Raw genomic sequence first — 25,152 nt, forward strand, 5'->3', positions numbered from 1 at the left:
TAAACACAAAATCAACCTATGCAAATATTGCCTTAACGTTGTTTCAGAGTTGCATAGTGACCACCAAGGTGGATTTAATAAGGTGACAGCATTCACCCAGCTGAATTTTTCGCCGTAGGTATGGCTTACGTCAAAATGATATGCTTTGTTTGTATGTATTGGTATGTTTACATTCGTATGTTTACATTTGCTTGCTGATTTTGACATGATGTTTGCACCAAACGCAACAACAAATACATGTAGGGTTTTACTTATATGTGTTTGCTGTCACCTGTAATAAATTCGCCTTGGTGACCACATTAGAAGAATTACTTCTATTGTAACCTTATTTAAGTTACAGTTGCGAAACCGACCGCATAAAGTAGTCATCGATGTTGCAAAAACATCGCTGCTATAAGCATGGACTGTTTGAAACAAATTTTAACTGAATATAAATACTAATTAACATGCATACGGTAATTTTCGCTCAAATTTTCTCAGTAAAAAAACGGTACTTCATTTTAAAATTCCCAGCTGTACTTTGAAAACAAAACTAACCAAAGTTGTAAAGAATGCTCGAGTTACTTTTTATAGAAAAGCGAATGACAGAAAAAAATTGTTAAAAATCAACTTACCTTATTATTCGCAACTGAAGATTTACGGCCATAATGAAGTTTATTTGAAAAAAAAAAAAATTAATAAATTACTTAACACAATAAATTATAAATTATATAAACTAACAATGATTGAAAATTGAAGAAAAAATTTTCGTTTTGAGCATTCGATAGCGTCGTAAATATCGATGTTTTACAAACATCGATGTCGATGTCGCTGTCCTCACTTAAGTACCGGCGTCGATTTAACAGCTGACATATAATATAATTTCCAAACAATTCTCGTATTGTTATTTAAGGATTGTGTGTTAGACATCATAGTTAAATTAAATATTAACTGGAAAAGCAAAGATTTTGTGAACTATAAACAATAAAGAAAATGCGCGACATTGAGATTTTAGATCCCCGAAATTTAGTGAAAAATCGTGAAATACTTTACAGGCTTATTATAAGGCGAGTAAATGAAGTCGTACATACTTCCATGTAAATTTACATTTATTTCTTTGCAGCCAGTTGATGTACGATGGCCTGGAAAAGTTCGCTATGGAGCTTTCTATGCTAGTCAAAGCAGATGAATGTGCTCCAAGTGAACGCTTGTTACATGTCATGATCGCCGGTATGCAGGCAACTACTGAGAAGTCCACCACACCTAAAGATGATGTGTTGCCTGGCATTGATTTGGAGTTCGAGCCTGAAGCATCTGCACTTGCGCCCGAACCCGCCTCCTATGAAACTGCTTATGTTACATCGCATAAGCAGTCTTGTCGCGCTGGTGCATTTAGCCATGATGGCACATTAGTTGCAACGGGCAGTGTAGACGCAAGTATAAAGATTTTGGATGTCGATCGGATGTTGGCTAAATCGGCACCAGAAGACATAGAACCAGGGCGGGAACAGCAAGGCCATCCGGTTATACGTACACTCTATGATCACACAGATGAGGTTGCTTATCTGGAATTCCATCCGAAAGAACACATATTAGCTTCTGGTTCGCGGGATGGCACAGTAAAACTCTTCGATATAGCCAAACCTTCAGTGAAAAAGGCGCACAAGGTGTTCACCGATTGTGAACCGGTGACTTGCTTGTCATTTCATCCTACCGGTGATTATATGGCCATTGGCACCGAACATTTTGTGCTACGTGTTTATGACGTGCACACCTCTCAATGTTTCGTAAGTGCAATACCATCACAACAACACAAGGGAGCAGTGACATGTGTTAAATTCGCACCAACAGCAAAATTATATGCCACAGGCAGTTTAGATGGTGCCATAAAAATATGGGATGGGGTCAGTGGACGTTGCATCAATACCATACCGGAAGCACATGCAGGTGCAGAAATTTGTTCTCTGGAATTCACAAGGAATGGAAAAGTAAGTAGAGTAGTATAATAATTTTGAGCTGTTATGTATTTTTTCTTTGACTGAAATGCAAAGTGAAGTAAGACTAGATTTTAAAAAGTACGCTGAGAATAATTTAAATAATATTTTTCGCTTAAAATTCCAGTATTTACTTTCATCTGGAAAAGACTCGTTGGTCTATTTGTGGGAACTTTGCACCAGCCGACCCGTACAAACTTACACTGGCGCCGGTACTACTGGCAAACAGGAACACAATACGCAAGCGGTATTCAATCACACTGAAGATTATGTGCTATTTCCTGATGAGGCGACTACTTCTCTGTGTTCTTGGAATTCACGCAATGGTGCGCGTTTGAATCTGATGTCCTTGGGCCACAATGGTCCAGTGCGTTTTATAACGCATTCTCCAAACTCACCTGCATTCTTAACATGTTCAGACGATTTTCGAGCACGTTTTTGGTATCGTCGTTCAACGAATCAGTGAGGCGACCAAGCAAATAATTTACAATTGCTTTGTAAAATTTACGCATTTGCAATCGGCTTGAGTATTAGATAAGAATTTTGAAATTAAAACTATATTAATAAATGGCACTTAAAAAATCGAGAAATTACTCCAATACAGAATTACTCGAATTCGTCCAAATGCCCCGTCTATTCCTCTAGCACTGCTATTTTTGAATAGTTTGAAGTAAAAAAGGAGCTTATGCAAGCAATTTTTGTCCGCGGATTCGAGTATCGGTATTCACGTCACTGCTGAAAGTCATGACTTTAAAGTTGTAAGAGACATAGTTTATTCAGGTTAATGCTGGTTTAACATCGATAATATTGTGAGACTTGAAATCCAATGGAGAATCTCTCTTCCCAACAAGTGTTATTTTGGACTAAGTAGACAATTGAGTATTAAAGTCCTCTCTTGACAAATAAAACTAACACTGTATAAGGCTCTCATCAAGCCCGTCCTAACGTATGGCGCAGAAGTGTGGACAATGTTAATATTCGATGAGGCATCCCTGGGAGTGTTTGAGAGAAAGATTCTGCTGAAGATGTTTGTACCTTTGCACGTTGGCGACGGTAGGCACCATAGTTATTGGCCTAACCTGTACTCTATCATCCTTGCCTGCTAACTAATATGCAAAATAAATATTTTCTAGGCACGGAAATATATGGTACAAATATACGCGAAGACATTTTTTGCACCGTCAGTTCGATTTTCAAAAATGACAATTCGAAATGAATGAGACACACCGAGTGGTAAATTGAGTATTACACGGTGCTAGTACTGATATTGTAAATCCACGATATTGTTGTTGTAGTAGCACAAACATTCCCCATGCATTGGCAATTGGCTTGCATCAACAATAACAACGTTGGTTTTTTTATCTTATATGTATAAGAGTTGTCAAGCAAGAGAAAAAATAAGTGTTGGGATAAATAAAGCTTTGTCGGCGAAATAAAATATATGTCTCATCTAATAAGTGCAATGGAGCAACTCAAAAAACAACTTGTAACTGTCATGCGCCTGGTAATAATAACTCATGGACTAGTAATCGGCCTTCGGTCGCGCTCGGGTAAGATATATTGATGTGCGGCTGGATGAATGCGAGTTATTATTTTGTTTTGCGCGTTTTTTTGACATTTTTAGTTTATGAAATTTGTTCAACAATTATGAATGGCAGTTGATTGCTGCACTTTTCAAGAATGTTTTGACTGTTTGTCGCTCTACAAGGTGAAGTCTAAAATAAACAAGACTGAGCTAAAATACAAACGACAGGAGCTTTGTTCTGATAAAACTTCGAGCTTATTTATTCAAAATAGTCAGTCCCCTCTGGTCTCGATACACTGTTTTGCGCGATCTAAAAGCTTTTCGAAAAAGTGTTTCAGGTCATTGACCGGGATGTCCTTCAGGATGTCGGTACAAGCCTTTTGGATGGCCTCTACGGACGAAAACGTTTTCCAAATGCAATTTTTCGAATAGGTAGAAGTCACAGGGAGCCATATCAGGCGAATACGGCGAGTGATTGATGGTTAAAGTGCGATTTCTAGTCAAAAATTAGTCTCAAGAGTGGATCTATGAGATGGTGCATTATCATGCAATAAGCGCCAGCTTCCTCTTTCGCGGTATTCAGGACGAATGCGACGAATGCGATGCAACAAACGCTTCAAAACGCCAAGATAGAAAATTGCATTAACGGTTTGGCAAGTTGGTACGAACTCCTTGTGTACAATTCACTTGGAATCGGAAAAACAAATGAGCATCGACTTGACGTTTAACTTCTCCAAACGCGATTTTTTGGGTGGTGGCTCGTCTGGAGCCTTCCATTCGGCACTTTGACGCTTAGTTTGAGATTCATGTTGGAAACACCACGCTTCATCACCAGTTACAATGTTGTAAAGGAAGTTCTCGTCCTTTCTCGCCTCTTTAATGACGTTTTTCGAATATTGAATTCTGAGCAATTTTTGGTGCTCAGTTAACTTGTGCGGAATGAAACGTGTAGAGACCTTTCGTAAGCCCAAATGATCAGCTAAAGTGCGATAAATCGATGTTTTGGAGATATTCAATCCCGATTCCCCGAATTTCCGCGATAATTTCGGTTCATTTTAGATAAAATTACGAACAATTTCGATGGAGTTTTTGATGATTACTGCCCGGTGATTGTCATTTATATCCTCGCAACCATCTCTGAAACGTTTAAACCCCTCATGCACTCTGGCACGAGATAGACAATCATCGCCATAAACTTTTTGCATCAATTAAAATGTTTCGGTAAACGTTTTACCGATTTTAAAACAAAATTTGATATTAGCTCTTTGTTCGAAACTCATTTTTGTACCGATGACACAAACATACTCACACTTTAGACGCAATAACTTCGCTTCCACTGAACCGAATGTCACCAAACTTTCACTGGAAGTCAGCTAGGGATGTAATTTCCAACGCACTAACTCATCAAAAAGATGGCGCCATCAAAAACGTTTCTATGACGCCAGTCTTGTTTATTTTGGACTTCACCTTGTACTTGCAGATAAAGCGTTAATCACCTTATGTTTATTTTAATAACCCATTTCCAATAATGGATTCATCCGTTTTCGTTTCATTTCCACTCATTAAATAAGCAGTTCTAGTGATTACTCTATTCCATACATTTATATATATATATATATATAATTGGCGCGTACACCCTTTTTAGGTGTTTGGCCGAGCTCCTCCTCTTATTTGTGGTGTGCGTCTTGATGTTGTTCCACAAATAGAGAGACCTAGAGTTTCAAGCCGACTCCGAACGGCAGATATTTTTAAGAGGAGCTTTTTCATGGCAGAAATACACTCGGAGGTTTGTCATTGCCTGCCAAGGGGCGATCGCTATTAGAAAAATGTTTTTCTTAATTTTGGTGTTTCACCGAGATTAGAACCGCCGTACTCTCTGTGAATTGCGAATGGTAGTCACGCACCAACCCATTCGGCTACGTCGGTCGCCATACATTTCAGTTGTATTAAATAAAACCAAATTAAATGTTTCAAAATAGCTATATATGTATGTATATATTTTGTTTCAACTGCAAATACATTGCAAATTTTTAACTACATAGATACAAAGTTTAGTTGAAGTGTTAAATAATTGACGTAGTTCCAATGATGCTAATATTTAACCAGCTTAATTGTAGATGCATTACAAATATTATTTTAAAAATGAATTTATTACAATTTTTTATTGATTGCTTATTACATCGCGATTGAGTAAACATCAGCACAATTGACTTACTTTTAAAGAGTTTAAAAAATAATAAATAAAAAATAAATTAAATAAAACTATCACTGGAAAAAAGTCTTGAGCATCGATTTTATTATGTATACTTAGGTTTCATACTTTTTGTTTACTTATCATTTTGTTTCAGTGAAGTTGAATAGTTTATACATTTTCCATAACTAAGTTTTTATATAAATAAAATTAAAAATACGTCTATACATATGCATTTTTTTATTATTTGTTCTTAAATATTGTGTGTTAAGTAAATAAAGGTATAAAAAATGTTTTTTGTAAGTCTTGCTGCTTATCTTAAATTATTAAGTTAGTCGTTATTTATTAAATATTTGCAGTCCATTGCACAAATTGCTTTCATTTATATATTATGCGACTTTCTATCTTGAGTATCAACTTACGTTTATAATGAATATTTACAAAATAAAAATAAAAATAAAAATATACAAACATTAGCAATATTAAGTAAATTTCAAGTAACTTGAAAATAAGGATCACAAATAAGAAAAGTTTTCAAAAGAATATTTAAGAACAAGAAAATCGTATATAATCTTAGAATATTAAAAAATTCATAAATTTTAAAGGTGGATTAGCGAATAAAATAACAAATGTTTAAAAATACGTTTTTTGTTTTAGAACAAACCAAAATTTCAAAGAAACGTATTGACAAAAAAGTACCTTGAAAAACCAAAAGAAAAAAGTTTCATTTTCATTTCATCGTCATCATCATCATCATCATCATCATCAATTCCTACAGTTCCAAGTTGGAACATTTATATGCTATAGTCTCATATTTAATTCTGCATGTAAATCTACTTCTAGATTAACCTAATCAAGTTCCAAGTTACATACATACATTTTTTATATTTATTTTTTATAAAATTTGAGACATTCGCTATCAGTTTTGTAAACGCCATAATGCAAAAGGTAGGTCTTTCTATAAAAAAATGTTAAGGCTGCTAAGAATTATAAAATTTATAAATGTGTGGATGCGTCGGGTGTTTTTTAAGAAAAATGATAATGTACATATACAGGGTGGGCCAAATAAGACCTACTAATGTTAAGCACAAATAACTTTTTTATTTTTTGACATATTTATTTTTCTCTTTTTGTAGGTTATAATTGAATTGTTGGAAATTTATTATGGAACCCTACCGCAAGACCACCAACAACGACTACAATACGCTATTCGTTTTACACAATTAGCCACACAAATTGATTTTTTAAATAATGTTTTGATGTCGGATGAAGCGCATTTCCATTTAAATGGTTATGTCAACAAACAAAACTGTAGATTGTGGGGCTCTGAAAATCCAAGGGCAACACACTAATCCTAATTTGTGGTTTCAACAAGATGGAGCAACTGCGCATACTGCTAGGCAAACTATGGACCTGCTGCATGCAATTTTTGGCGAACGTCTGATTTCCAAAAATTCAGATTTCCCTTGGCCATCTCGTTCGCCAGATTTGACTGCGCCCGACTTCTTTTTATGGGGATATTTAAAAGACAAAGTGTATCTTAATAAACCAGAGACTATTAGACAGCTGAAGCAAAATATTCGAGACGAAATACTGAGCCTTCAACCAGAAACATTATGTGGTGTAATGGAAAACGCGTTTGTCTGATGTAGAGTATTTCATACATAATTTCCATAAAATATATTCAATGTATAAAAACAATTAACCAAAATAAATGATTATTGCAAAAGCTATTTGTGTTTAACATTAGTAGGTCTTATTTGGCCCACCCTGCACAAATGGAGGGCCCTATATTTTGATGCAGGCCGAAATATACTCGAGGATTTGCCATTGCCTGCCGAGGGGCCACCGCTATTCGAAAGAACTTTTTTCTATCATTTTGGTGTTCTATACACGGAGATTCGAACCTAGGCACTTCCAAATGGTAGTCACGCATCAACTCATTCGGCTACAGCGGTCGCCAAAAAAACAGAAATGGAATGAGCTTTTTTTGATTATAACCTGGTAGATAATTTCATGGCATTTATTTTTTGAATATAATATCTGGCATATGTCCGCCGCGGCTATGAGTTGTATGGCCCCTTCGATCAGCCCAATTTCTGACAACTATCCCCAAATCTAAAGGAGCCAATTAGCGAAAATGCGACGCAAACGATGGTCATTTGGCTTCAATTCCTGGGTGAACTGTATTTTATAAGCGCGTAGGTTAGGTTATACTGGCTGGCCGAAGCCACGCAGAGACCATTTCGGTTCATAGTGATACTAGATCAGAGTCCCATTTTAGGGAAAATATGCATCGTTCAAGATGTGCGTACTGTTCGCGAATTTTAGGAGTCGCTCAAGCTCTAATTCAGGGATATATTCAAGTCTTTAAAAACTGAGAGCACTCAGTTAGTATAGTCTAGTTTTCGAGAGAGCCGGACAGCAGCATAGGAGATGCAACAGGGTTTCTTTTGTACTTGGCTCATTACATTTCCTGCAAACATCGTTAAGAGTTAGATCTTGGTTGTAAGCATGCGCTGCAACCAGGCACGTAAGCTAAGATCCTTAGGTAAAATTTTCCACGTTGTCGAAGGAGAAAGGCCAGCATGCTGAGAATGACGACGAATCGAAATTTCGGCGTCTTCTTCAACACTTCACGCTACAGCAGCACTATTCTCTTCGGTACGCACGTTCCTTTGTCTTCTTGAAGGTTGTAGCGTTAAAAGATTCATGATGAATTGCCAAAACTTACTGATCGGAAATGTCAACACAATTTGTCATTCTCAGCTGTCAACCCATATCTATTGATAACGATAGTTCTTATGCAGCTAAAAAACACCCGATAATACAGTACGAACTTCTTAAATATAACCGTTGATACACGAAATTACTAGATTTTGCAACTAAAAAAATACAAATAAAATGAAATAAAGATATAAAAGAAAAAAAATAAATAATAACAAAATTTCTTAATAAAAAAAAACGCTTTCTATTTTATAAAAAGTAGGCTCATTTAAAATTTTTGTTTCCTTGATAAGCGCAAGGAATTCAATTGCTCTGATTTCCCTACCTTTATTAGTTGCGATTGCCGAGTTCTTACTGTACTTTTATAATGTAACAAATGTGAATACTGAGTGAAATTTAAAAAAACAATTATAAGTTAAATTTTAAGAAAAATTAAATATTATCTGTCGGAATTCTTGCGGCATTTTTGCGCGGGAATTGTATAAAGCGCCTCATATACAGCCCGCATTATGAACAAATCAATATAACAAACAGAACTTGGTTGCAAATAGCCTGTGTGTAGGCAGGTTGATAAATCTTCAAAATATGTATATAAATTTATATATATATACTCGTACATACATACAAGATTACTTTTGGTTAGACGAGCTGTTCTCAAAAAGACTTCCATAGATAAGGAGATAACCAAATATCTAAAGAGTGATCAGATTGGAGGTACTTTTTCCAAGAGGGTTTTTTTGCCAGATCACGCTTGACTATTATTGTCGAACTAAATACATAATTTTCTGCAGCATTCATTGACATTTCAGCATGGCAAGACTTAGCCTCAACAACGTCACAACAAATCGAACAAATGAATTACGAAAATCGACGTTCAGTGAAAAATCTTCAACGCGCGCTCAGGCCAACTTTTGGTATTCAGCGATGAGATCCATTTTTGGCTTAGAGTCTACGTCAGTAAGCAAAATTGCCGTATTTGGGCTGGAGAGTAACCCGAAGTCATTCAAGAACAGCCATTATATCCATTGAAAACAACCGTTTAGTGTGGCCTATGGGCTGGAGGAATCATCGGACCATATTTCTTCAAAGACGTGGTTGGCGCCAATGTAACAATGATAAACGACTTTTTCATGCCAGAAATTGAAGCTCGTGATCTCCACAACAGCGACAAGACGACGCTGCTTGCCATACCGACCGTGAAACAATGGATTTACTGCGCCGTCGTTTCGGTGAGCAATTTATCTCTCGTCTCGGACCAGTGGATTAGCCACCAAAATCGTCTAATATCACACTTTTGGACTTTTATTTGTAGGAGTGTGTAAAGTCTAAATGCTTTGTAGATAAACCAGCTTCGATTGAGGTGTTGGAAGCCAATATTACTAAAGTTAGTCAAAAGATACTGACCGAAATCCTGCAGCGAGTCATTCAAAATTTGTGTTTACGGATGGCCGAGTTGCGGCGCAGATGCGGCCAACATTTGAACGGAATTATCTTTAAAAAGTAAATGTCGTGAATGGTTCTCACAAAAAGAATAAAGATTGCTCAATCAGTTCCAGAATTTTTGATGTTTTCTTTCAATTTAAAATGCGATATCTTTTAATTGATCACCCTTTACATGACATCGGTTACCAATAGCAAAGCGTTGACCAACGTTTCGACTATACGAGTATACGAGGTGGAAAAAAGTTCTTCAACTATTTGATCATCAGTTGAAGTCAGTTAGTCCATATGGCCGCTCAAGACGTAGGCAGTTAAAAGCTATGAACTCTTCAATTATAATAGGAAATGTTTTTGTGTTTTGTAATTACAAACAACTAATCTGCAATTTTGCTCGGTAAATAAATATTCGTATGGCTGTGCCAATAAGCAGAGTTGAAGAAATAAATATAGAATAAAATAAGTAGAATATAAATAAAAAATAAATATTAATAAAAATTGTAAATAAAAATAAATCATACTGATACTTCTCAGGCGCAAATTTCTTTGCAAATATGAGTAAACGTTACTTATCTATGTGTATGTAGTATGTAGCAGGTGGCGCAAAATTAATCACCCCATTTATAATATTTTCAAATGCCTCTAATTTTTGCCAACGCCAATCAAATATGACAGCTGCAGTATACAAACAGACAACCAGGGGCGCGTTTTTAGGTCAAAATAAAGATTTTCATTCTTCAAAATCAGTATTTTTTATTTAGCGAAAAAGTTATTTAAAAACCATATCGGATGATTCGTTTTGCGCCACCTGTACTTGTGTATGTATTATGTATGTATGCGCAAAGAAATGTAATAATTTAATAACTTTTCTTCTTATTTTAATTTTTGCAAAACATCTACTAAATCGCTTTTAACTTAAAATCGAATTTTAAGGCTTCTAGAATGTCTAGAAAAAAAGGTGCAGTCATTGAGTATCAAACGGGGTTTAAGGCCAGTATTACTATTATTATTGCATACCATCTTGATCAAAAAGTTCTTGTAACAACCGACAAGCGACACTCTAATAAGTTAACTGATTTGAGTTCTGTTTTTGTTTTTGATACGTTGCCACATCTGTGATTAACATTCCTACCAAAATTTTATCGCCATTACTTGGCATTTGTAAAAGTTATGCCGTCTTGAGTAAATCTACCAGTGCACGTGCTTTCGGTTTTTTACAGTTTTAAAAATAGATTTGAATTTGCAATACCAATTTTGTATTAAATTTTGCATTAAAAAACGATGCAATGGTGCGAAAACCTTAGAAATGTTGGGAAACTGTTTTGGTAATGCCACTCTAAGGAAATCAGCCGGTTATGGGTGGAATGAATGCTTCAGAAGAGATCGTAAGTCCATTGAGGATGACGAACGTTGACATGATGAAGGACGTCGACATCGGAAACTGAAGAAAACATTAACAAAATGAGAGAAACGTTGATCAACAACCGCAAATTAACTATCAGAGAGTTGGCAGAGGACTTGAGCATTGCTTACGGATCCGTTCAGTACATTGTATGGTAGTTAATGATTTGAGTTTGCATTGTGTTGCTGGAAAGTTGATTCCAAAGAACCCATTGATATCGGCAAAATACAGGGTTTCCAAGGCTGAATCCGACCTAACATTCATCAAACGCAACATTACTGGAAACGAGACGTGGGTTTATGAGTGCGACACGCAATCCAGACATCAGCCGAATGAGTGGAGAGCTCCGAACGAACCAAGATCATAAAAACCCCGTCATTTGCAGCCACAAAAGAAAACATTGTTTACTGTTTTTATGAATTTCAACGGCATTGTGCACCAACAATTTTTGGCAGAAGGTTAGACAGTGAAGGACTTTTATTTGGGCTTCTTAAGAGTTTACCAGAAGCAGCTCGCCAAAAAAGAAAGCATTTGTGGGAAAACAACTCGTGAATTTTGCAAAAGCACAGTCGCACAGTGCCATCATTATCCGCGATTTTTCGGCCAAGAACAAAACAACAGCCATCGAATTCAACTGATGTGGCTCCCTGTAAATTTTTTAAAATGTTTCTGTTTGATCGAGTCAAAAAATTCCTAAGGGGAACGAAAGGAAGTAGAGGAAAAATCGAATACGGCTCTGATGGATGCACCGCAAATCGAGTTCCATAAATGTTTCGTGAACTGGATCGAACGCTGGCATAAGTGCGTTGCAGTTGATGAGGTAAAACTAACTGTAATTAAAAAATAAACGTACATATTCATAGGGGTTGTTGTCATTATTGATTTAGCAAATTCACGTTTTGTAACTTCTACGCTTCTGAGGAGGCTTCTTCTTTCTAAGACGTGAACATCGTTCACTCTTACTGCCTTTACCATCCATACAACGACGTTTTAACGTTTTCGAAAATCACAAATAAGACACACAACTGTTTTCTTCGAATGATCAAAAACAACTAACCTTTAGTTTCATATACCTTACCATATCGACTCTACACATACTCTCATAATGTTTTAGAGATATCCTTATATCTACTTTAGAATTACAAAAGAACCGACAGACTGAAAGTTTCCGAAAGTAAGGGCCAGCTGCCTTAAACGAAGGACAACCACCTGTGCGCATCAAACTCTCGTCGGGCAGTTACATTTTCTACCATAACTTTGTATCTATGGGGAATTTTTACAATCGACATCCACAGAAATACGCTTAAAACTATAGGAATAAAGAATAACAATCTGTAAAAAAAAAATCGATTTTTTGAAAATTCCGGACGTATCTAACCCCTTAAGTGTGAGCTTGCGGAGAAAGTTGTGTGCAAAAAGCGAGTGAATGGTCATTTGTCGCACAATGCCAAAGCGAAAGCTTTAAATTGTCCGAAAAGTAGGCTAATTTATATTTAATGTTTATATTATGTCTTAAAAAAGTTAAACCTTGACGGTGGAACAGAGGTTTGGCAGTGGTAAAAAAAAGATTTGCGCCGGCAACACAAGCCAAAGAATGGCAACATTATTTCCAAAAAAAGCAAATTTTGCTCTACGAAATGCTGCAAAACAGGTTCGTATGTTGGAAGAATACGTCCAAGAAGTGTGCAAAAGTGAAGGTTTACAATCATGAAAAAAGATTGTAGCACCGAATCGAAATGATAAACAAAATAAGAGTGATAAAACACGTGCGCGAAAATCAACAGTCCAGATATTGATATGTAAATATGGCTGAGTGGTTATGGACGATGAAACATACGTCAAAACAGACCCTAAACAGATTCAGGACGCTCGAGTTTTATACTGCAACGAAGAGAGTAGGAGTCCCAGGTGCATTTAGGCTGAAAATATAAGGCAAGTGCCCTAAAAAATGTTTGGTTTGCCAAGCCATCTGCCAGTGTGGTATGAAAAGCAAAACGTTCATTACCATGGGCATTATAAATCAGGAAATTTATATGAAGGAGTATTTGCAAAAACGTTTGCGACCATTTATAGAACAACATAAAGGCTCAGTTCTGTTTTGGCTCGTATTATTATAGCCAATTTGCTATGAACTGGTATGAAAATCACGGGGTAAATATTGTGCAAAAGGTCCACAACCCACTAAACTGTCCACAATTGTGAACCTTAGGAAAATATTGGGTTACTGTTAAAAGAATTAGGTGTTGCTAAAAATGTTAAAAAAAAGAAATTAAAAATGAACAGCAGTTGAATGAATGAAAATGAATTGGCAGAGAGCAGCAGATACCGTAACAAAAACTGATGTCTATCGCCCAATGAGAGGAGCCAAATCGAAATTGCGCCATTTGTTTATAACAAAGAGATTTAATATGAGTTTTTTGTTTCACATAGTACGCTTAATAAGGAAGAAAAATAAAATAGAAATTGTTTTGACAGCTTATATAAATTTGATGTTATAACGATTTTCTCTTGACGAATATTTTTCGTGTCCGTTCTTTTTGACCCATTTTGGCTACTAAACGATGGCAATATGCCGATTTTTCCCGAGTATAGTTTGTGAAAGATTTGCGTGCGCGGTTTCGCAAATGGGGGATAAGTTGTTCTTGGCTAGAACTTAAGTATATGTAGATAATTGTGAAACCGGCCTTACGGCTTTCCCACCCAAACGGACTGGCAAATGCGCTTCTATAGATACATATGCAAATGGTTTGATCTATGTATGTATGTATATATATGATTTCTTAAATTTAATTCAGTGATCAGCTAAATAAAATAAGTAAATGACGTAAGAAAGCAAATAAGGTTGAAATAATTTCTCAAACGCATGAAATTAAATGCTAATTAATTAATACAACAATGTAATTATATATGTATGTATATAGCGTGAGGGTTAAAAATATGGACGGTCCTTAAATTATTTACATATTTACTGTTTACAAAAATAATTAAAAATATTATTTTTTATAACTTTTGCTATTAGCTATTAAATTATTTTTAAATAGATTTTTGTGCACTGAACTATAAGGCAAAAGTCGTTGAGTTTAAGCTATTAGAGGCTTAAAATTATCATTGATTTCAAATACGCATATGTACATATGTATGTATATAGCATATTTTTCAAAATCTTTAAGTAGATTGCAGCATACTACTAAATTTTTGTAAGACTTTTTGTGCTATTACTTGTCTCCGTTAAGCAAACTACCACAAATAATAAATTTATGTTATATGTAAAACTTTTAATCTCATTTTTGTGCCAAGTTAATTGCTTTTTTATTGTTTTCTTTGCTTTGTGCGTTGCACTCGATGCCACTAGCCTAGCACTACCTCCAGTATCATTAATAGATTTCTAAATTATTTTATTTATTTAAGTAAATGAGTTGCTTTTTGTGCATTATTTCCTATATACGAGTATGTATGTAAATCAGACCTTTTAGTTATGCGCTTGCGTTGACACAACATCAAAAGTTATTCCTATATTGTATACTAGTAGTATTTCTTGCACTTTGCGGCCTACCAAAAAAAAAATTAAAATTTAAAACCTAACTAATAATTATTTCTCTTAAACACTCTGTACTTAGCAAATTTCTTCATTTAGTCTAGCATTTCTTTCTATTAACTTACTTTAGTAGGTTTTTTGACAACTGCCACTCTACTTAACCTCTTCCAGTCTTTGTGTTATACGTTTTGCCTGCAACATTGCCATATTTGTTGACTTCGTTACGGCTGCACTTGCCGGCGTCGCTGTGGCATTCGCTGGTATAGTCACTATCGGTTCGGGTGAGGGTGATGGTGAGATTACGATCTCATTTTTAATGGTTAAGTCACTCTGCAATTTCAGTAACGCCGCCGCTGATGTGGGCGATGTTGGACTCGAAATGTCCCTCTCCTGCGGAGTTGAATTCAAAATACTGACGCCATTATCCATATAATCGTCCTGTATGATTGATCTTTGTTGGTGCTGTTGTTGCTTTTGTTGCTGCTGCTGTTGATGTGCAAGTTGCTGTTGCTGCTGTTGTTGTTGTTGCACCGCAGCACTTGCGGTGAATATTGCAGTTTGCATCTCTTCGGCCGTTGCCGCCGTAATCAAATAGTTTAGTGGATTAAAGCTGTTGGTGTCGCGCGCTACGAAATTCTCATGCGCCATCTTTAGATGATTCTTCATTTTATCCGGTCGTGAGAACTCTTTGCCGCACAATGTGCATGGAAACACTTTGCGCACCTTACCCTCGTGATAGAGGAAGGCATGTCGCTGGAAACTGTATTTGTTTTTGAAAGTCTTTTGCAAGTCCTCTTTGGCGCACTCGGTGCACTGATAGACGCCTTCGTTGATGCGCGCATATCGGAAGAGATCGAGCCCACGCACTGACATCTCGGTCAAGTGCTCGGCTTGGTCATCGATTGTGGATTGCGCTTTGCGGCGTATCCGTCGTCGTTGTACTGGGCGGCGGCTTGTGCCACTTGAGCGTGCATTCGGTGTTATCGTTCCAATCGTAGCGTTTGCATTCGAGTTCTCATTGCCCGGCACATCACTTATTGTTATTGTTGTAATAGCGACAGCGTCATCAATGTTACCCAGTGATGTGTCGGCGTTTTTGTAATCCAACCCGGCTGTCTCATCGGCTAGCGTCAATTCTGGCTCTGACTTGTCAGTTTGATCGAGTATGAGATCCATATTTGTGGGCGACATGCTATCCTCGCGCTGCAATTCCTGTTCGAGCAATTGCGTTTGCTGGGACGGCACTTTCTGTTGCTGTTGCGATTGCGCCTTCTTTGTTTGTGACTGTTGCTGTTCTTGTGCAGATAATTGCTCCTGTGATTGTTGTTGCTGTTGTGCCTGATGCTGCTGTTGTCGGAAGAAATCGGCACTGGGTTTTAACATGGGATTCGCCGCCATGTGTAATAAGAACTGGTGGTGCAAATTATTAGCCGATGGTGGCTGTATTGCGTTGGGCGTTTGACGCTCAGCGACACTGGCGAGAGATTGTAGCGCTGAGCAGCTGAAATCAGTATTACTGCTGGGCATTGGTTCAATTGTCGTTGTGTTATTATTCGGTATTTCTTTCAGTCCAGCGCGTAACTGTTGTTTTAACAGTGAATTGGTGTTTTTGGTGATGTTCTGCTGTTGTTGCTGTTGCTGCTGCTGCTGCTGTGGCTGAGCAGTTAATTGCAGTGAACTACGCACTTTTAGACCTAAGGCGGTGGGTAGATGTGCAGTGACATCCTGTTGCTCATTGAATTGAAGGAGTGATGTTTGTGTGGGTCCTGATTGTGGGTCATTTTGTGACTGTTGCTGTTGTTGTGGTTGGACGGTGGCCGCGGGTTTAATTAAGCCGAATAGTCTTTGTGATAATTCTGGAGATGTATTTATCAATTGCACTAAAAAGGTAATAAGAAAAAAAGGTTAATAAACAAAACATACATTTTAGGGGAGAATAGGGGAATTTGAAGGTAGTGCAAAGGAAATCCATGTGTTATGACAAATATAAAGTACGGAAAGTGGTTGCTGGTGGAAGTCACTGACAGATGACTTCAATTATTCTGACGTTGTCAGGACTACCAAAAGCTAAGTGGATACCACGGATACAAAAATATGGGCGTGCCCATGAAATACATATTAGTATAATTATTTTTTTTTTAATTTTCAACCAAACGACAACTTTTTATTTTATAGTTGGCTCAGCTCTGTGCCTATTTCTTAGTTTTTCAGGAGGGGGAAAAACCGTCAAAATTTTTTTGTTGTTAATATTTTCTGAATTTTCTTCTATACCAATAATCGGGCACTTTCAATTAAAACTATTGCAGACTTACAGGTTTTTTGTGACTTACAGCATTTTCTCGTTTTTTACGTGGACTTAGCACTTTTTCTATCAACCAGTTTTTCAATAAATTTTTTATTGTTAAAAATTTTTTTTTTGTTATTTTCGTTATAAATATATATTTTTTGTATTATTCTTTATGATTGCGAAATAAGTAACCACCTAGTACAGTCTTATTTCATTGCTCTTAACAGAAATCACAAATTTAATTCGTAAATTTCTGTATTATTTATAAAGGAGAATAATTAAAAATTGAGCTACAAATAATTTGTGAGGTAAATCATTACAAAATTCATGGTGGTCTTTGAGTAAAATTTATTTAAAAAATTTCAATCTTCGTTGTTGTTTTTGTAGCAGTTTAATAAGCCCTACCAGTGAGGTGTAGTCACCTATCGTCTTCGTCTAACTCATCTAACGGTTGACCCAGAAAATGTGCTCTTTCGACAGGTTGGGTCCAGAGCGACTTGGTGGGGTTGAGAGGGGATGGGAATAGGTGGTTAGTATCGTGCGGTGTGCCTTCACATGCCAGACACGTGAATACTGGGAGTGATTCTGGATAAGTAGGAGTTTAACCTACTGTAATATCCAGATCGTAAATGGGCCCAAGTTAAGGGGGTCTCACGAGTCAGCTGAAGCTCTTCGTTTGTAATAGATGATGGTTGGCCTCCGATAACAGCATCCGGGGCTCGGTAGTTTAGGAAGGTGGTGAGAGTATCCTTATGAATGTCGTTTAGCGTCTGTTTATATACTGTCCGTTACAGTAGTTTCAGTTGTGTTTTATCCTGGAACACGTCGGTGTAGGTGAAGAGATGCCTCCTGTCTCGTCTGGGAAGTGACTCAGGCTCCAGAAAATGTCTGCAGGGTGATTCCTATGGTAACACCCTAGCAGAAAGTGCTTGCTGAGCATTTTGCTGTGCGACTTGGTCGGGAGCATGGAAACCTTTGACAGTGCTCCAAGTGCTGCTGGCTAGCGATTTAAGGACCTTGCTGCGTTTTTGGACCTTAGTGGCAATTGCGGTTGTATGCGCTGAAGATGAGAGCAAACTGTCCAAGGTCGCACCTAGTAGTATAGACTGCTGACTTAAGATTTTGGGGGCATTAGTTTAGCTTGCTGATCAACGTTCTAAACATGAGTTTTTTTATCTTGGTCTTTGCTCTCTTCAGTTCTTGCATCTTCTTTCTTTTGTTTTTTGGTGAGCAGTATGTATATTGTGAGAGGTTTCCGACTAAAAATCGCGTACATAATCGCATTGGTGTTATCTTAGGTGCAAACTAGGCCAGATTTTTGGCATAAAGTTTTTCATAAAAAAACCAACGTGAAAAGTGGTCGAATGTTCCTTTTGGTTGAAAAATGAAAAAAACTCCTAAGAATTTTGGTGGTACTGTGGTGCCCGTAAGTAGAGAGTATTGCATGCTTTATTTTTCAGCTCGAAAAGAACAATTCAAATGAAACCCGAATCGTTTTCCTTAACACTTGTCTATCCAAAATTAATACAATGATAATTGAATTATAAAAAATTCTATACTAGTACAAAAAGAACTATAAATGCCGCCAAAGAGAGGAGATTAAATAAAATATTGAAAACATAACTACCACAGGTAAGTGTAAATAGTTCTTAAGCGAACATGTTTGTTGTCAGCATTAATGCGAATATCTCGTAAGCTAAAATGTAATCATTCTTAAGAAATGAGCATAGTCCGTTTATACCATAACCAAAAGCTTACGTATATTAGCTCAAAGTACGTTCACATAAGCAGGGATTAACAATAAATTCACCCGTTTACATAGAGCAGATTAACTGCAAAATTAACAATCAAACATGTTTTGAAAGGTTTTTCTTCATAGAAATTGGTTTGGAATTGGAAATTGGAATATTTTATTGTTTTTGATTTGTTTAATTATTATTAACGATATGAAGAAAAGGCAAAGAGAAGCAATAGTTAATTTAATTGCGCTATAGACAGTTGGAGGAAATCCGTAAACCATGTCTACTGACGTTGCAAAAAATTATGGCCGCAATACGCATGCCCAATTCGATATTACATCTTATAATAAATAATAACAGGCCAGAGCGACTTGCCACGCTTTTTTCTATTATATGAATGCATAATTAATAATTTCTAACAAAAATTTTATAAGAATTATGTGTAGAAAGCTCTTTTCTTTGCCACCGTCCATTTTATTTAGTTTTTACATTGACGTTTCACCTCATATTCGATAACACGGAAACACAGGATTATACCCAGAGAGAGAAATTTTGTATAGGAAATCTCGCTTTTTAATTACGGATTGGGAGTTAAGTTCGAAAAAGTAGATAATCTAGTTATATGTGAAGGAATTAGGAGCTGCATTTCTCAAATGAAGATTATTCGATTTTTGTGAGTTGCCACGAACATTCGCGCTTTGGTATAAACTAAGATCAGGCATAAAATATGCGCAATTCGGTTTGAACTTGCTGATGCATGAACAAACATTTTCACCAAATCTTGTATATCGACATGGTGCAGTTAGCACTAATCTTAAAAGGACAACTGTTAAAATTTCATGATATTCTATTCATTAGTTCGTGAGTTATTGCGCTAAAAGTGACACTACTTTTATAATTTTCAAAACAATGGATCAAAAAGAATTTCATGTTTTAATTTAGCACTGCTTCTTGATGGGAAAAAATACCGTTCAAGCGAAGCAATCCATAAAAAAAATTGCAGGTTTATAAGTACGGGTGAACCAACTTACTGGCCTACGGATGTTAAAAAAATTCCAGATTTAATTGACTTCTGTATAACAAAAAATATTAACCATAACCAACTGAAGCTTAAACCAAGTTATGAACTATCTTCTGACCACTCGCCGATAATACTTAACTATACATCAAAAATTGACCCTATAGAGATAACACCCCAAATATTTACAAAGAGGACTGACTGGGATGAGTATCGAAAACACATCTCCCAACAACTCATTCTAAGTACACCTTTGAAAACACAACTTGACATTGAGCGTAGCATCATACATTTTAATGACATAGTTATTGACGCAGGATTCAGATTCACACCGCAGCAAAAATATAGCGCACAAAACACTTCAAATGACATTTCTATTAAGAAGCAAATCAAGGAAAAAAGAAAATTGAGAAAAAGATGGCAAACAACCAGATCTCCTGCAGACAAACAGAGGTTAAACTTAGCTACAAAAAATTTGAAGGCTTGTTTATGTGACATAAAAAATAAGGAAATTGAAAAATATCTAAAAAATTTAACTCCTACGTATGACACAAATTATTCCTTGTGGAAATGTACAAAAAAACTCAAAAACCAGATAAAGCATCAACCCCCACTAAGAAAAGATGACAACACATGGGCTTTTACAAATGATGAAAAAGCAGCGACATTGGGAAATTATTTTGAAAATGTCCTATCGAACGATGAACATAAACAAATTGACACAACTAGTAATTTTAATACTGATACCATCACAAAAATAAGAAAAACAAGCACACAAGAAGTGATAGTATGCATCAAAACTCGAATTAAACATAAAAAAACACCCGGATATGATATGCTGACAGGCAAAGCACTTACGGAACTACCAATTGAGGCTTACCTATTTCTTAGAAACGTATTTAATGCAATGTTTCGCTTACAATACTTCCCAAAAGTATGGAAAGTCGCAGAAATCATTGCGCTACCAAAGCCGGGTAAAAACCCAACAGCTTTAACTTCATATCGACCTATAAGCCTACTTCCGACTATATTTAAAATTGCAGAAAAACTTTTACAAGACAGAATTACCCCAATACTTGACACGAAAAACATCATTCCAAATCATCAATTCGGTTTTCGAAAAAAACACTCAACTATCCAACAAATACATCGAGTTACACACAAAATAATTTCAGACATGGAAAATAACCGATACTGCGTTGCTGTATTTTTGGACGTCGCAAAAGCTTTTGACAAAGTTTGGCACAAAGGCCTCTTGCATAAAATTAGGACAATATTACCACTCGACTATTATTTAATTATCAAGAGCTACCTTACTGACCGATGCTTCTACATTAAATACAATGAGAAATACTCACATATACATCCAATAACAGCAGGAGTTCCCCAAGGCAGCGTTCTAGGACCACTGTTATATGTCTTATTCACCTCTGACATACCACTACCAGACGAAACTAATTCTACTATAGCAACATTCGCAGACGACACAATTTTATTGTCATCTGACAAAAACCTCTCAACCGCAACAACAAATTTACAGATGTACACCAACAATGTAAAGAAGTGGTTTGACAAATGGAGTTTAAAAGTAAACGAGGACAAATCTGTACAAGTAATATTTACGACAAGAACAGAGATTGCTGCTATGCCGATTAAGCTCAACAATAAAAATATACAAATTGAAACATCTGCAAAATATCTTGGAATCCATCTGGACTCAAAACTAAATTGGAAAGATCATATCAAAAAGAGGTTGTCTGTAAAGTCGGTTTACTGTCGGTAGTTTAACGTGATAACGTCATAAGAAAATACTGATTGAATGGTTGCATTTTTCAAAAGAAAATTTTAATTGTATTTGTTTGATAGATATTTTGTATGGATATAGAGAATGAGTTAACATTAACATAACATAATATACTTTAACATAACATAACATAACAAAACATAACATAACATAACATAACATAACATAACATAACATAACACAACATAACATAACACAACATAACATAACATAACATAACATAACAAATTACCCCGTATTAAAGCACTTATCAACAGCTTTCATTTGATACCCATATTGTACATACACAACCAAAGGTTACCCGGGTCCACGTTTTGACCTATATCTCGAGACCCTATCTACCAATAGGTATTCAAACTATACGGAAATCATCTTCAATACCTACTTAACAATGTGTGTAAGTTTGGTTTAATTCGGTTCAAAGACACGGCGGGTCCACGTTTTGGCATATATTTCGAGACCCTAGTCATCAATAGGTATGAAAATTACCCCGTATTAAAGCACTTATCAACAGCTTTCATTTGATATCCATATTGTACAAACACATTCTAGGGTCCACGTTTTGGTCTCTATCTCGAGATCCTAGTCACGGAGCGGATGGAAATACTCTGAACTAAAGCATTCACCAACAGCTTCCATTTGATACCCATATCGTACATACACATCCGAAGGTTACCCGGGTCCACGTTTTGACCTATATCTCGAGACCATATCTACCAATAGGTACCCAAACTATACGGAAACCATCTTCAATACCTCCTTAACAATGTGTGGAAGTTTGGTTTAATTCGGTGCAAAGACACGGCGGGTCCACGTTTTGGCATATATTTCCAGACCCTAGTCATATATAGGTATGAAAATTACCCCGTATTAAAGCACTTATCAACAGCTTTCATTTGATACCCATATTGTACATACACATCCGAAGGTTACCCGGGTCCACGTTTTGACCTATATCTCGAGACCCTATCTACCAATAGGTATTCAAACTATACGGAAATCATCTTCAATACCTACTTAACAATGTGTGTAAGTTTGGTTTAATTCGGTTCAAAGACACGGCGGGTCCACGTTTTGGCATATATTTCGAGACCCTAGTCATCAATAGGTATGAAAATTACCCCGTATTAAAACACTTATCAACAGCTTTCATTCGATATCCATATTGTACAAACACATTCTAGGTTCCACGTTTTGGTCTCTATCTCGAGACCCTAGTCACGGAACGGATGGAAATACTCTGAACTAAAGCATTCACCAACAGCTTCCATTTGATACCCATATTGTACATACACATCCGAAGGTTACCCGGGTCCACGTTTTGACCTATATCTCGAGACCATATTTACCAATAGGTACCCAAACTATACGGAAACCATCTTCAATACCTCCTTAACAATGTGTGGAAGTTTGGTTTAATTCGGTGCAAAGACACGGCGGGTCCACGTTTTGGCATATATTTCCAGACCCTAGTCATCAATAGGTATGAAAATTACCCCGTATTAAAGCACTTATCAACAGCTTTCATTTGATACCCATATTGTACATACTTATCCGAAGGTTACCCGGGTCCACGTTTTGACCTATATCTCGAGCCCTATTTCCAAAATAAAATATAATCCATGTTACTCGTGATGTAGCTTTCGAATGGTGAAAGAATTTTTAAAATCGGTCCAGTAGTTTTTGAGCCTATTCATTACAACCAAACAAGCAAAGTTTTCCTCTTTATAATATTAGTATAGATATGGTAAATATTACCATACATTTTTTCCTTCATATATAATACAAAAATAATAATAATTACATTAAAACAACAGGTATTATTAACATACTTGGTTTTATTTTAAATTCCTCAAGTAAATCAAATTAATAATAATCAATAAGAAGGCATATGCCAATACAAATACGTGAATTTATATATGTACACATACATATATACGCTCACTTAAGTAGGAGAGAGCAAGATGTCGAACGTTGCCGTTCGTTTGCTTTGTTTGCTTTGTCGTTCCTTCCGCGCTTTCGCTTGCAGTTCATTCAATGCAATGAGCAAGGTAACACTAATGAGCAAGGTAACACTAAAGAGCAAGGTAACACTAATGAGCAAGGTAACTACATATGAGCGAGGTAACACTAATGAGCGAGGTAACACTAATGAGCAAGGTAACACTAAAGAGCAAGGTAACACTAATGAGCAAGGTAACTACATATGAGCGAGGTAACACTAATGAGCGAGGTAACTACATATGAGCAAGGTAACGACACATTTTTTCGTGCGTGCAGCCTGTTAAATCGAATTATAAGACGTTATCACGTCAAAAGAAAATAAAACAAATAAAGGGAAAATTTCGACAATTGCATTGGCTAATAGGCAGAAATTCTAAGCTCAATATTTCCAACAAACTTTTAGTATACAAGGCGGTCATTAAACCAATCTGGACCTACGGACTTCAAGTGTGGGGAACTGCAAAAAGAACTCACATAAACAAAGTACAGCGACAACAATCAAAAATCTTACGTACTCGTATAATACGAATGTCCGACAGGTACACAAAAAATGATGACATCCATACTACGTTCAATATACCATTAATCGGCGAAGAAATAAAAGCGATATCAACAAGGTATTTTAACGAAATAAACCAGCACAAAAATAGAGAAGTCAATACACTCTCACAACTTGAAAGAAGAACTTTACGACGTCTGAAGAGAAACCGACCAATTGTCCTATTAAATTAAATATTAATTCTCGTATACTAAAATAACTGTATATATATATTAAAATGTAATTCTTTTCCTAAAAAGTAATAGCTGTATTCGTCTTGGCACTGGCCATGATGAAATATATTTAATAATTTTCCTAACTAATTGTCAAAAAATGTACTAGATGTCAGTATGACAGATGTATGATTAATGTAAGAATAATAAAAAAAAAAAAAAAAAGCGAAGCAAAAGTGTTATGTTCACTCCATCAGAAACAACAATAAAACGATGGTTTGCTGACTTCAAAGAGAGAGGTCGTGATCGTAGATACACCGATGATGCACAATGCAGTGGCCGTCGAATGCGGCTGTAATGCAAGAAAACATCAAAAAAATCCAAAAAAATTGTTTTGAATGATCGAAAAGCGAAGTTGCTTGAGCATTTGACTATGAGAAAGCTTTCTTCAAAGGGGGTGCCGCGTTTGCTCACTGTTGGCCAAAAATAAGAACGTGTTGATGATTCTGAACAGTGTTTGGCCATGTTGAAACTTAATAAACCTAAATTTTTGCATCCATGTGTAACAATGGATTAAATATGGATCCATCACTTCACTCTGGAATCAAAACGATCGTCATCTGAGTGGACAGCAACTGATGAACTTCATCCAAAGCGCCCGAAAACACAATGATCGGCGGGAAAGTTTATGCCTTCGGTAAATTGGGATGTGTGTAGTATAAAATTATAAACTTTCTTGAGAAAGGAAATACCAGCGTTAACTGCAGCGTTTGAAATTGCAAAGAAACGTCCGCATGTA

General features: G+C 36.3%; 2 protein-coding genes across 5 annotated transcripts in view; one reads left to right on the plus strand and one right to left on the minus strand.

The window, feature by feature from the left end:
• Window positions 1-801: 801 nt before the first annotated feature.
• Window positions 802-2,555, plus strand: LOC128856896 (cleavage stimulation factor subunit 1). The gene is made up of 3 exons (XM_054092331.1): window positions 802-1,046; window positions 1,103-1,967; window positions 2,101-2,555. The coding sequence occupies exons 1-3, from the start codon at window positions 973-975 to the stop codon at window positions 2,437-2,439; spliced, it is 1,278 nt and encodes a 425-aa protein (XP_053948306.1). The 5' UTR covers window positions 802-972; the 3' UTR covers window positions 2,440-2,555.
• A 3,720-nt stretch (window positions 2,556-6,275) lies between these two features.
• LOC128865902 (protein tramtrack, beta isoform) overlaps window positions 6,276-25,152 on the minus strand; it is a 103,695-nt gene continuing 84,818 nt past the window's right edge. For all 4 annotated transcript variants that reach the window (XM_054106318.1, XM_054106300.1, XM_054106309.1 and 1 more), the window contains one exon: window positions 6,276-16,670. In XM_054106318.1, coding sequence (XP_053962293.1) covers window positions 14,944-16,670 — 1,727 coding nt within the window. In that variant the 3' untranslated portion in view covers window positions 6,276-14,943. The remainder of the gene's footprint in view (window positions 16,671-25,152) is intronic.

Source organism: Anastrepha ludens, chromosome 2, assembly GCF_028408465.1.
Source record: "Anastrepha ludens isolate Willacy chromosome 2, idAnaLude1.1, whole genome shotgun sequence".
NCBI classification, from domain to species: Eukaryota; Metazoa; Arthropoda; class Insecta; order Diptera; family Tephritidae; genus Anastrepha; species Anastrepha ludens.